The 13,862-nt window shown below is 42.5% G+C and overlaps 1 protein-coding gene across 1 annotated transcript in view; it reads left to right on the forward strand.

Annotated features, from left to right (window-relative positions):
- The first annotated feature begins 1,324 nt into the window (after positions 1 to 1,324).
- Positions 1,325 to 13,862, forward strand: part of CLSTN2 (calsyntenin 2) — a 398,409-nt gene continuing 385,871 nt past the window's right edge. Inside the window, exon 1 of the mRNA XM_074833675.1 lies at positions 1,325 to 1,532. Within this exon, the coding sequence (XP_074689776.1) occupies positions 1,427 to 1,532 (106 nt within the window). The 5' untranslated portion in view covers positions 1,325 to 1,426. The remainder of the gene's footprint in view (positions 1,533 to 13,862) is intronic.

Below are 13,862 nucleotides of genomic sequence, written 5' to 3' on the forward strand. Positions count from 1 at the left end.
AGTCTCATTCTCTAGCAGATGAAGTGTTACATCTTAAGTTTGGAAAAGGGCTCGAGGAGTTCTCACTGTGTCCCATCCTCCTTTTTCTGTGTATGTGGTTGGAAGGAGGAGGAGGGAATCTAACCTTCCATCTACTCAAAGTGATTTGCTCAGTGAATCATGCTTCTAGCAATGCATATAGAAAAAGGTAATGGAAAGGCATAATGGTAAAGACCCAAACTGAAAATATTTTACCCAATGATTGTGATGTCTTCTAAGTGTTACATGGGGTTATGTAGAATGGACCCTAGTCTTGCTCTTTGGTACCTATTACTCAACTAACACTCCTACCATTTCATTAAAGCAGCCTGAACTTGTCCTCTCTCAGAATGGCAACCCTCACAAAGTCAAGTGATTAACAAGCAGATGTTAGAGCCGCAATTCTGCTGTACTTGCTTTGCAGAGCTAGGTGGCTTGGATGAGCAATTTATGGGATAGAGCACAAGTAAGACAACACCTGAAGCAGGGAGGGGACCCTGCAATAATTCCTTGTAGCTCTTACAGCCCGTATGTAGCTGCAATCTTACAACTAGTATAGCTTATACTCTTACAGTGAGTGTGCTCACATTTGTCTGTGCTTTCCCTCCAGCATCTCTCAGACACCTGCAGTCCTGAATATGAGTCTCACCTGGGTGTAATTTTGGACACCCCACCACACAGCTTTCCTTGCCTGCACAGCCCCCTCCCGCACCCCTCCCAGCTTTGCCAGGCCACTCGCCATCTCTGGGGGTTGAAGTCTTGCCTGGTTCCCGTTCATTCCTTCACTTTACCAAAACCAATTGGTAATTTGTCCTCTTCCTCCAACAAAATCACTTCACATTCTCCTCCCAAGCTTTCTTCCTACCTCGGGTTTCCGAGGTTTCCTATTTCTCCTCCAAATTGACTAAACTGTTGCTTCATCTTCTCGGACTGTTCCCTTCTTCCAGGCACCACCTCTTCCTGCCCTGGTGCCCTTTGCATCCTTCACCAAAGCCTCTTCCTCGCCGTCCCCCCTCTCCCACCGCCGGCCCTTCCCCACCTCCTCCCTCTCTGCGCCCTTCCTGCTCCCCCGCCCCGCCCGCGCGGGGACAGGCGGCACCTGCACGAGCAGGTGCGCGAGCCCGCCCCTCCCCTCAGAGCCGGGCCCGGCGGCGGCGGCGCTGCCCCCTCGGCAGAGCCCGGCGCCCCCCGCCTCCGCTCATGAATATTCACACCTCCCCTCCCCGTGACGTCGCCGCGGTCCCGGGGCGGGCACCGGAGCCGCCCCGGTGCTGGCAGTGAGGGCGAATGACGGCGCGGCGGCAGCCTGCTCGCTCCCGCCCGCCCGCCGCCTCGCCCCGCAGACAGCCGCCGGGAGCCGCCGCGCAGGGCGGCGTGTCGCGCGCGGAGGGCCGGCGCCGCGGCGGGGATGCGGCGGTGCTGCTGCAGCTGCTGCTGCTGGGGGCCGGCGGCGGTGCTGCTGCTGGTGCTGCTGGGACCGGAGCCGGGGCTGGGCAGCCTGCTCGCCGCCAAAGGCAGGTACCGCGGGCGGCGGCCCCGGGGCGGGCGGGAGCGCGCAAGTACTTAGGCGGCGGGGCGGTGGGGGGGACGGCGGTGCCCCGGCTCGGGTCGGGGGGAGCGGGTCCGGGCGGCCGCTCTGCCGCGGGGTCTGAGGGGAGCGGTCACCCCGCGGCGGGGGGCGCGCCCCTCCCGGAGAGGCGGCGAAGCAGAAAGTTTGGGGGGGGGGGGCGGACGAGCGGGAGGGGGCGTGGGGCCACGGCGCTGGCGGCTGCGCCCCGGCCGCTTCCTCGGCGGGTTCCCGGCAACTCGTTGCCCGCTACTTTTTCGGGCGTGCCCGGTGGCGGCGGGGAGGGGGCCGCTGGAAGCGGCTGAGCTGAGCGGGCGGGGCCGCTCCGGGAGTCCGGCGCGGGTGGGAGCCGCGGCTTGGCAGGTCGCGCGTGGGTCGGGGTCTCCTGCTTAAAGGGAAACGGTCCGGGAGGGCTGGAAGGAGGGAGGCGGGAGCAGGCGACGGCGGCTGTGAAGTTTTGTGGGAGGCCGTGGCATCAGGCCACCGGAGCGTCCGCGCCCCGCTTCCCCGCTAGCCCCGCCGCTTGGGCAGAGGCGCGGGCTGCCTCGGAGATGCCGAAAACTCGCCGTTCCGCGGGGATGCCGAAAACTCGCCGTTCCGCAGCGCTGCCCCCCGCGGCGGGGCCCGGCACCCCCGCGCCTCCAGCGCGCCCGCCGCCCGCTCGGAAGGGCTCTGGGCTCCCAGGTGTCAGGGTCGTCTGTCCTTTGGTTTTCTTTTTCTTTGGTATTGTTTTCTTGCAGGTCTGGTCTGACTTTCTAGCCCCGAGTTTTAAAAACTTAGTTTTGAGAACTCTGTCTCAGTTTGGTTTAGATTACCTAAAAGCAGTTCTAATCTTCTTACTTTTATAGGAAGCTTTGCCTTTTATTGTGCGTGTGTGTGTGGGAGACAAGGGAGGACTTGAGTGTTTGGTTCTTTTTCGTTTGTTTGTTTTCTTAAAAAAATAACTGCATGAGTCCTAACTGTGAGAGGAAACTGATTCTTTCCAGCAAACATTGCCTTAACTTTCTTTAGATTAACCGTATGAATAGCAGAAAGTAACTATAGGAAATTGCTACTTCTGTTACTAACCCACCCTGTACCTTGAGGTCCTGGTGGGATACAATGTTTTCCGGGCAGATTAACTGTGTGATACAACAAATAACGTGGAACATTTTGATGGAGGGGAATTATTTTCTACCTGTTTACTTTCTCATGTATTTTAACATAATTATCTCCTTTGTATGGATCTTTTCTTTAGACAAGCATGCGAGTTTTTAGTTGGTGGGAGATGTCTTTTTAAATGCTGCAGGAGTTCATCAGACAAATCGGAGTTGTTTTCTTGGGTTCCACTTTGTGTTTGACCGCTGGAGGGCTGCAAAGAGCATTTTTGGATAACTAGCCACAATTTACCAGTATTTAGTATTTAAAAATAGACATTTTAAGGGTACTTATATTGATATTGAAGTACTTTAAGTTTTCACGTAATATTTTATATACCTTGTTTCTTAAAATTAGATATCATCAGAGACCATAATACAGGATTAATAAATGAAATTACATATCTTGGCACTGTATGAAGTTGATATCTGATATACTCTGTAGACTCTTCCTTCCCTCCCCACCTCTCCCCAGCATTTTGTGGGTATCACACACACACACACACTTGAGAAACTTGGTACTGTAACCATAAACTTGACTTTTAGCTTGAAGGTGGGTGCTTTCTGTCTGGAGATGCAGGTAGATGTATGTACAAAGCTTCAGGTGCTTTAAGCATCCTGTTATAGAGAGTAGCAAGGACAATCTAAGATAATGATTCCAAATCTCATCTTATCTCATCTACCTTGCTGCACTCTGCTGCTTCTCATTTCAAAAACAAAACCAATGCCCCCCTCCTTTCTCCACATGTTTTTGGGGTTGGGGAGAAGGCTTACAGAAACAGTCCTGGCTCTCGCCATTCACTCAGAAAATAACAATTTATTTCACAAAATATCTCCGGACTGAAAAAAATTGTTTACTCTCCATAGAAAAGAAAAAAACAAGACTCTCTAAAGTTTTTCCATGGAAAAACAAACATAAGAGGTATTGTCATAATGTTTAGTAGGTGGTCAGTTACAGAACTTAATCTGTGTATTAAATATTCATATACAATTTATGGCTTTGTTAGCTTTCTAGCAGGTTGTTGACCCTGGGATCTTTATCATAGGTTCCAATAAAATCACCGTTTTGGACAGAAAAATGGTTTCTTTAAAGTATTTTCAGACAGCTTTGTTCAATAAGACGAAGGGGCACACTTTTTGCATTATTGGAATTGCATTAATGATGTCTGGAAAGTGAACTGTCTCTCAAGGTTCTCAGTTATGTAAAATAGAATGTGCAGAACGGTAAGAATATTATTTTTTTTTTTAGCACATTCAAAATTTATAGGTGCATGTGGTTGCAGATAGGGAGAAATACTACCTGCAGCATTTCACTTTTTCTTCCTGTTTCTTCTTAAATCTATGCATAAGGCTGATCTCTTAAATTATTTACTATCTTATTCTAGTATGCGTTATTAAACTACTCAGTGAAGTCCTAAAAAGGTTGCTATATCCAAATTCCTTGTGAGACCCAATTAGTCAACTTTTCTACTATGACTGTATTTGAACTTCATCATTAACATAAACATCATTTTAATCTCAATTTTTAAGTACAGCTGAAAGCATCTTGATCTGAATAAGAATATTTGATTACAATTAAATTAATTACATGGGCAAAACTTGAAGTCTTAGTCATTCAGGACATTTCCAAATCAATGGAACATTCAGTCCCACTTGGCAAGTCTATTATGTGAATACATCTGATATGACTATCAGCAGTAGAAAAACAACTAACCCAGGGAGACAGAGCCAGCATAGTCTGCATAAAAGAAAGCTTAAAGCCTGGGGGGAAGAAATTGAAGGAAAATCTTTGAGAACATGCTAGACAAATCCAAGTGTCTGAATTTTTCTGTATAATGCTATGGTTTCTTGTAAACTTTTTTTTTACAGTAAATAATCATGAAATACTTTTCCATATCAGTTCAAAGGAGAGAGATAAAAATAAGAACCTTCTCTTCATCTTCATTCAAAATACATGAGAGGTAACGTTTGGTGCACTGCTTAGATCAGAAGATGGGGGATGGTGCTCACCAAGAAACCCTGGAAAACACATGTAAATGGCTTCATATTTCTATTTTCTCATCAGTAAATGGAGATAGGAATATTCTTTTTTCACGAATACTCTTTTTTAAGTGTTGATTGAAAAGTAATTCATGAAAACTGACTCTTCTGTCTCATAGGATAAAAGATTCATCTGATTATGAAGTCTGGGTGTCAAGATAATGAAATGATTCAGAGGTCTCAAAAGACAAAAATCAGAGTATTTGATAACTGCTTTGGTATTCAGGTATTTCAGTATCAAAGACTGACAACTATATTTAAGTTGTCATTACGAAGCTAGAGAACGTTTGCCAGCTGTAATCATATTGTTACCAATTTTAATTGCGTTATTTGGAAGGCTACCAGAACTGGGAACCTAAGAGCTTCAGAGCTTTCAAAGCATATTTCAACTGTAAGCAAAGCATGTGCCACTTAAAGAACACCCTGCAAGGTATGTCTTTTGTCACCAAACAATAAGTGTCATAAGAGCAGTGCGGAGTCATAGTTTTGTTGGCTTTTTTTTTTTTTTTCTTGAAGTTCAAATTCAGTATCTCTATCTGGATAGACCTTCTCACAGCCAAACTGTACACTTGAAAGTGGCCTCAGTTTTCTTTTTTCACCCTTTAAATATTTGGAAAAGTGTGTGAAAGCTGATTAGAAGCTCTCAGAGGCACTGTCACCTTGTTCTGATTGTTTACTCTTTAACTGAAAACTTCTGTTGATGATCCAGTACTCCTCTGCATCCCTTAGGTGTTAAAAAAACAGAGTGCAAGTTACTGGTTTTATATAGTTATAGTTTGGTGTGTGTTACGAAACAATGTTATTACTAGGGCTCTTGCAAATGTTCATGACTATGTTATTTAATATCTGATAAAAATGTTAGAGGGTAAATTTTCTCCTACACTTTTGTGTATCAGAGTTTCTATGTCAGATTAATAGGACAGTTTGGAAAAATAACTCCAAACCTCTAATTCCAGCTTCAGATACAGTTCCTTTCCTCCCTTTGTACGGATATTCTTGGCCTCCTCTTGGTCCTCATTTTGACTTAGTTGCCTCAAAGTGGTTTGTTTCTGTTCCTTTTATTTCCAAGAAAGGCGGCAAATAGCTTGCCTGGCTCCTATAGAGTGTGAGCGGTGTAGCTAGCACTTCATTTAGTAGAGAGAGCTTCCCTACTGTGAAATAAGTAATGGGAAAATGAAAGATAAAATGCATTGTTTCTATAGCATTAGCTAATTACTAATGTCAAGTGTAGTTCCCTGTTGTCCATAGCCTATTTTTGCAAATATGGCAAATAATCAAGTCCTGATACTTAAAACATGTTTAATGTTACTTATTGTTGTGTAAGTGTAATTTTAAAAGACAAATTTTAAAACCCAGTAGAAGTGAGATTTGGCCTGGCTCAAATTTACAGTTTTTTTGTGACCATAAACTAAGTATAGCTCTTCTCGGAGACTTTTTTTTTCCCCCCCTCTGGTATCCTTAAAAAAGAGCAGTCTGAAAATAACAGGTAGGGGATACGTACAAAAGGATCCTGGACTTAACTGTGGTTTTCCTAGTGATTGTCCTCAAATGGCAGTTTCTCAATCTCTCTAATATCTTATCACTTTTGATCTATTAAACAAAATCTAACAGAAAAAAAAAATCTTTAAAACAGTTGCAATCAATTTTCACAGGATACTTTAGAGGACAGTAACAGTTGAAAGGTAAATTCCTTGTTCAAGGTTCAGCTGGAGAAAAATCTTTGGTTTTGGATGTTGCACTTGAAGTAGAATTTGGACCTGCTGGAGTTGGTTCCAACAGAGAACAGTGAGATTGGTAAGTTTAGAAAAACTGACCTGACATGCTGAAGGAGTTGTGGTTAACTGAAGAGGAATTGAGGAACATGCAAACAGTTTTCAGGAATATAAAAAGCTCCTGCAAAGCAGAGAGGAAATCATGCGCTCCATGCTCTTTGTGCGTAGGACCAGAAGTAAAGAGCAACAGGAAAGATTCAGGGTAGACTTTAGGAAAAGCTTCTCTTATATTTTAGTGCCTTTAACTGGAGAGCCGTAAGAAGTAGTTGGAACAATGTTAGCACATATAATAGACTAGACTTTTTGGTAGGGAGGAGAATGGATGCAGTGACCTCCTAAAGTAATCCCAAAACCTGAGCTTCAAACTACGCAGAAAACATTGCAATGATTTTGCTACTGGAGAAAGAAAACAATTGGAGGCAATATGGACATTTTATTAAATGTTTTATCACCCAAGATGCTTCTTCAGGCACCTTGTACCATTCCTTGGCCTCTCTACGGATGCTGTCTGCAGACTAGCAGCTCTCCTTCAGTGGCAGCTGCTGCAGCCGTCCCTCTTCAGGATATTCCCATGCTCATTTGTGTGTTCTTCTAGATAAACCCCTTCTGTCCTCAGAAGGTACAGTGTCTGACAACTGTGTGAAGTAGTATCTCCTGCTGTTCTCTAGAGTAGTCCACTGAATCACAGTCTAGAAACAGGTGTTTGAATCAAACATATGGGTTGTTCACATCTTTGATACCAAACAAACAGGCAACTTTATTCAGCTGTATTGGGTTTGTGTGGCAAGGTTTTGTAGTGGGGGAGATACAGGGGTGGCTTCTGTGAGAAGCTGCTGGAAGCTTCCCCCATGTCCCACAGAGCCAATGCCAGCCAGCTCCAGGATGGACCTGCCACTGGCCAAAGCCGAAACCGTCAGTGATGGCGGTAGCACCTCTGGGATAACGTATTTAAGAAGGGGGGAAAAAAACCTGCTTCAGAACAGCAGCCAGAGAGTGGAATGAGAATATGTGAGAGAAACAACTCTTGCAGACCCCAAGGTCAGTGCAGAAGGAGGGGCAGGAGGTGCTCCAGGCGCCGGAGCAGAGATTCCCCTGCAGCCCGTGGTGCAGCCCATGGTGAGGCAGCTGTGCCCTGTGCCCAGGGAGGTCCATGGGGGAGCAGAGACCCACCTGCAGCCCCTGGGGGACCCCACGCCAGAGCGGGTGGGTGTCCGAAGGAGGCTGTGACCCTGTGGGAAGCTGGCGCTGGAGCAGGCTCCTGGCAGGACCTGTGGCCCTGTGGGGGACCCACGCTGGAGCAGTCTGTACCTGAAGGAAGGCACCCCATGGAAGACCTATGCTGGAGTGGTTTGTGAAGAACTGCAGCCCACGGGAAGGACTCACATTGGAAAAAGTTTGTAGGGGACTGTCTCCCATGGGAGGGACCCCACACTGGAGCAGGGGAAGAGTGCAAGGAGTTCTCCCCCTGAGGAGGAAGGAGTGGCAGAGACAAGGGGTGATGAACTGACCACAACCCCCACTCCCTGTCCCCCTGTGCTGCTGCAGAGGAGGAGGTAAAGTCAGGAGTGAAGTTGAGCCCAGGAAGAAGGGAGGAGTGTGGGGAAGGTGTTTTAAGATTTGGTTTTATTTCTCATTATCCTACTCTTGATTTGACTGGTAATAAATTAATTTCCCAAAGGCAAGTCTGTTTTGCCTGAGACGATAATTGGTAAGTGATCTCTCCCTCTCCTTATCTCGACCCACGAGCCTTCTGTTATATTTTCTCTCTCCCCTGTTCAGCCGAGAAGGGGAGTGATAGAGCGGCTTTGGTGGGCACCTGGCATCCAGCCAGAGTCAACCCACAACATCAGCTTATCCCCAAACCCTTCTCTACAGGAGAAGCTGCAGGGTGTTGGAGGTGCTAAAGCTTCAGATGGATTCAGCAAATGATTGTACAGCTTCATGAAAGAAAAAAAAAAAGTAAAATCCAACATGTGCATAAACCACACAGGCACAACCTCTTGTTGAAGTGGTCTTATGCAACCTACTGCTGGAGGCTGGGAGACTATCCAGGAGCAGTACTGTATGTGTGTTTTTTCTCTTCCATAGCTGCTTGCAGTGGGCTGTTGTCAAAGACAAGGATACAAGCTTCAGCTGTCCCTTGTTCTCTTACAGGGTGACTCTTCCTGTGGTCTTCGCCAGACAGCCCAGTAAACATTGGGGGGTTGTGACTTACAAAATTGGCTTACTTGCTGAACACAAATCACGGTGTTTTGGTATGGGTTTTATGCTGACCTTTAAAGAACATCCTAGATTATTTGAGACTTGGCACAGTTTTTCATTTCCATAAATGCAGGTTTTAACTAGCACAGTGGCAAGCCCATGTTAAATCCTATATTGGTACCTTTGATAATTGCAGTGGAGGTAGAGAGGAGGATGACTAGGAATCTGGAATCAGAGTCTGTTGAACTTTAGAATCAGAGAACAGGTGAACCTTGTTGACAGGTCTGAAAAGCATGAGTCTAATAAGCATAAAAAGACAGTTTGAAAAGAACTAGAGGTGGGAAAAAGAAGCCTAATATCAAACTTGAGAAAGGCATTTGTTATATCAAAAAGAAAATATTTTCTGACTAAAATTAAAGTTTGTGGTTTGATCGTGTTAGACTTTTATCTATGAGTTTAGTATGTTGTGGTATATCTAAAAATAGAAAAGTTGTCATGATTTGGAAAGGGTGTTTGTAAATATAAATTTGAAGGAATTTTGCAAGAGACACGTGTGGCGTGATTTGAAGGGTTGTTAAATTTGTCACCGTACATAGAGGCAGGGTTACTTGTCTGTCACTTTATGATGTAGTATACAAAGTGCTTTCTGCACCATCATATACTTCCCTGTACTCCATTACTTCTTGCAGAACAGCATAACAAGATGTCTTGTGTATGATTTATGTAGTGTTCAGAAAATATGTATATAAAATCATGCATATATGTATGCTCTATATTTATTTTAAACGGACAATTTTGTGTACATACATATGTGCCTACATACTTAACTGTGGGGTTTAAGAAATGATACAAACATGAAAGAAAACTTCACAATTTGTTTTGCGTTCCATGTCTTGTGAGGTTGCAGTGTAAGATTAGAGTGTGCCAAAATCCTTGAATAGGATGTGTGGACTTGCTGAGTATGCTTTGGTGCAACTATTTGTTCAGAGTAAACCCTACTGCTGAAAGAAAGAAGCTGAGCCTTCATTTCCATGTTGTTTACATCTTTGTGAACTCTCTTCATGTAATCTCACTTCTTCTGAATGACTGTGAAACTGTAGAGTGAAAATTTCTCTTTTAGTTTTATATTAATCAGTGTATTTAAGCATGCTAACAAGTATACCCAGTTGTGCACGTTTGCTGTGGGGCTTTGGGCAGACATCTACAGGATGCCTGTAATGCGTCTGTGTTTTGTTTTCTTTTATGAACTGCAAATTTACTATCTAGACTAATGAGTGAATTTAAATATTAAAAATGTGTAGATTTCTAAAGTGTACTTGAGGAGAGGTCATTCTAAATGCATTCCTGTTTTTTGCTGCTTCTATTCCAAAAAAAAATGAATGTGATGGCTGCTTATAGCTGTTGAGTAAGAGAGTGAGTTATTAAGAAAAAGTTGTTAAAACATTATGTGTTATAATATGGCATCAAAACTACAAACAACTTCTTAATAAAATCAGCATAAAAGCTCTAGTCAGAAAAATGTGGATATGTATTTCTAACTACATCAGTTTATCTGACATTTGTCTTTCTCAATAACTGACATTTAAAAAAAAAAAAAGTTCATTTAAAACACATTGACTCTAAATGGGATTGCCCCCCTGCCCCCTCAACCCCCTGAAATCCTACTTAATGTGGGAGATGGGTGATTCTTAAAATCTGTCTTTTAAGAAATTGCAGGGGTTTATGTAACAATCTTTTATGTTATGTTGTTTGGTGGCAAAATGTCCCTGCTTTTGTCTTCCTGGTATAGTTGGAGTCTGTATGACACGGTCAAGCTTGGCAGCAATGAAAAAATACTCAAAATGGTTCCGGTTTTTGGGCCCTTATGGGACTGGGTATCTTCAAGATCATTCAGCTGGAGTGCAAGTTAACCAATATATCATTTAGGACTATTGGGCTATGAAAGCGGATTTTGCCTAATATCCAATTCCAAAAAGTGCTTTTGGATAAAAGAAGTGTATGTGCTGAATTACAATTCATTTTAATGTGACTTCTCTCTGTATTGATTGTAAAGATGGTTCTGTATGGAATTGCCGTTTCCTAGCAGTTAATGCTGTTATTTAGATGTTTGGTCTGTGTATGTGAAATCTTGACCCTCGTTAAATCAATGCGAGATTTGCAGTGTATCTCAGTGGAATCAGGGTTTCATCCTTTATGTGCTTTAGTATAAATGTAAACAGTTCTTTCAAAGCTTTTAATGTTCTTCTGCTAATAGTTGCCTTTAACCATACAGGAGGAATGTTTGAATGTTTGATTTAATGTTTTTTTACCTTATGGCTTCCTATGGTATAACTGCTTTCATCGAGTCAATACAACAATTCTGGTTTTGTTTTTCCAAAGCGCTTTTCATTCAACTTAAAACTATTAAGTGAAATGTTGACCAAGATGATGATCCTACATATTTAAGTATGGTAATTCTTCACTGTGTTGACTTTCAAAATGGAGACAGTCAATGAGGCAACAAGAAGAAAACACTCTTCAATCCAATCCCCATGATTCCTGTCTGTTACTATTTGAACACTATGAGTATACTAGAGACCAGCAATGCTGCAGTTTCCCAAGGTTTCAGCTGTATTCATTTTGTGAAACTGTTTTTTGTTGCTGTTTTAAATCAAACTAATCACTTGAAGTTGTGTATCCCAGATATGGATAGCACTTGTCTTCTTTTCTAATAATAGTTATTAAGAATGACATTTTATTTACCTTACTGCTACTTCCCTATACATATCTTAGGACAATTAAAGTGAAGTGGGACATCTTTATTTCATTTGAAGAAAATTGCCATCAAATGTAAATATTAAGACCGTGGTGTTTTCTGATCAGCATTCATCCATCACTCATTTGCTAGCAGACTGGAGTAAAATGGGTGAAAAAAGTTGGACTCTATTTTAGTTTTGAGACTGATTTCTTCTTGCTTTCTGACTTGACTTCTCACTGAAACATGCACATGCTTATAAATACTACATGTGGATGTATGTGTTTATATATGTACTGCATGTGTGTCTGACCATTATCAGTTCACAAGGATTTAATGACTTGTGACATTTTTATTGACTTTTAAGATATTTGTTTTTTTTCCTTAAAACCCCAGCTTCTGAAATCAAAAGACTCAGGAAATGTAATCTTTTATTCTTTAAGTGATAATAAACCCTACTTGAGGAAGAAGTGAAAAGGTAACGAAGGTATACCACAAAAGCTTACAAACACAAATGAAGCAACGAGCATTTCCCTCATAACTTTGTGTTGTTTTTTTTTTTCTTACACGTGATTGTTTGAAATGCAATAAAAATCTGACTAGCTGGAAAACATCACTACACCTTGTCTATACTGGGCTGCAAATTTGCAGTAATTTGGTTGAATTTCTTGGCTACAAGCAGAACTTGCAAAATATGGGTTGGTGAAACAAAATAGTCTGAGAGGTCTCATGGTTTTCTGTGTGTTAGACATTGTCAGTTTCTAAAAATCTGTTTTGGAGTTAGTTTCACAAAGGCTACTAGCAGAAGTCAATATATAACGGAATGCTTTGGCAATAAGAATTGAGGTATTTCTGAAGAAACTGTATGGCAATCATGTTTGAAGGGATTTTTTTCCCCTCTTCCTTTTGCGAACTATTTTAAAAAAATTCCCGAACTACAGTTGAACAGATGGTATTTGCCATTGTTGTCAGTCCTAAGAAGAAAAAATGAACTTTTAAGATCTTGATTAACAGAATTTTAAACTTGTGTTAAGAAATAAAACATAGAAAGATTTAAATCAGTGTGATTTATGCTAAGCTGCTTTAAAAAGTCTGCATTATGATAGTGGTCTATAAATCTAGCTAAGGTAGACTCATAAACTGTTGATTTGGTGTAATAAATGGAAAAGCACTGGACAGTGTGTTTGGCTTCCATCTTTTTCTTCCTCAAAACCAGTGTAAGCAACGTAGATGTATAAAATGGAAAGATCAAAGTGCAATTATTTCGGAGTTTTTCTGAAGTAAAAGTCAGAAGATGAGAGACATAGTTCTTGAGACAAAATAATTTGAATAGTAATATTTCATGGCTTATTTTAGGAAAATGATTTTTTTTTTCCTTTCCTTTCCTCTGCACTCCTCCTTTAACTGTAGTCTTTGGTATTGTGGGGTCTGTGGCCCACTACAAATGGCTGCAAAAAATAATCAAGAAAAACAAATCTATTTTCAGTAGGCTTGTATTACCACTCAGCTGTCCATCTCTAAATTTGTAGAGATCTGTAAATCGAAAAGTATTGGAGCTACTTGTGAAGAATAGCAAAAATATCTGTGAGAAGGTATTTTTGGTGGAAACAACATGTCCTCAAAAAATGTCAGTCTAAGTTGTGTATGTGATTGTTTCTAATGATAAAAGTTTTGTCCAGTATGAATCCCTTCTTTTATAACTTAATCTATGTAGGTTTGAATATAAAATAGAAATTCTTACAGGACTCAATGTCAGTCTTAGTAAATAAATAATAGGCACTTCAAACTAATTTGTAAGTTGCAAACAGAAATTGTTCTCTGCATGCTTCCAAACGTTTATAAATTGTTTTTAAAGTTTCAATACTTGAAGCCTCTTAAATCCATATGGCAAGAGTTTCAATGTTTTCACTAAGAAACTGGAAAAGTGTACCTTTAAAAAGGGGATAAAATTTCAGGTTGCATAAGTTAGCAACGCCATTTTAAACCAGTTGAGGCTGTGGTCCTATTAAGGTACAAGGTCCTGCACATGGGTCAGGACAATCCCAAGCACAGACACAGGCTGGGCAATGAGGGGATTGAAAGCAGCCCTGAGGAGAAGGACTTGGGGGTATTAGTGGGTGGAAAACTGACTATGAGCCAGCAATGTGCGCTCGTAGCCCAGAAAGCCAACCGTGTCCTGGGCTGCATCAAGAGAAGTGTGGCCAGCAGGTCGAGGGAGGGGATTCTCCCCCTCTACTCCGCTCTCCTAAGACCCCCCCTGCAGTGCTGTGTCCAGCTCTGGGGGCATCAACATCAGAAGGACATGGACCTGCTCGGATGGGTCCAGAGGAGGCCACGAAGATAATCAGGGGCTGGAGCACCTCCCCTGTGAGGACAGGCTGAGAGAGTTGGGG

Source organism: Strix aluco, chromosome 9 (genome assembly GCF_031877795.1).
Source record: "Strix aluco isolate bStrAlu1 chromosome 9, bStrAlu1.hap1, whole genome shotgun sequence".
In the NCBI taxonomy this organism is placed as follows: domain Eukaryota; kingdom Metazoa; phylum Chordata; class Aves; order Strigiformes; family Strigidae; genus Strix; species Strix aluco.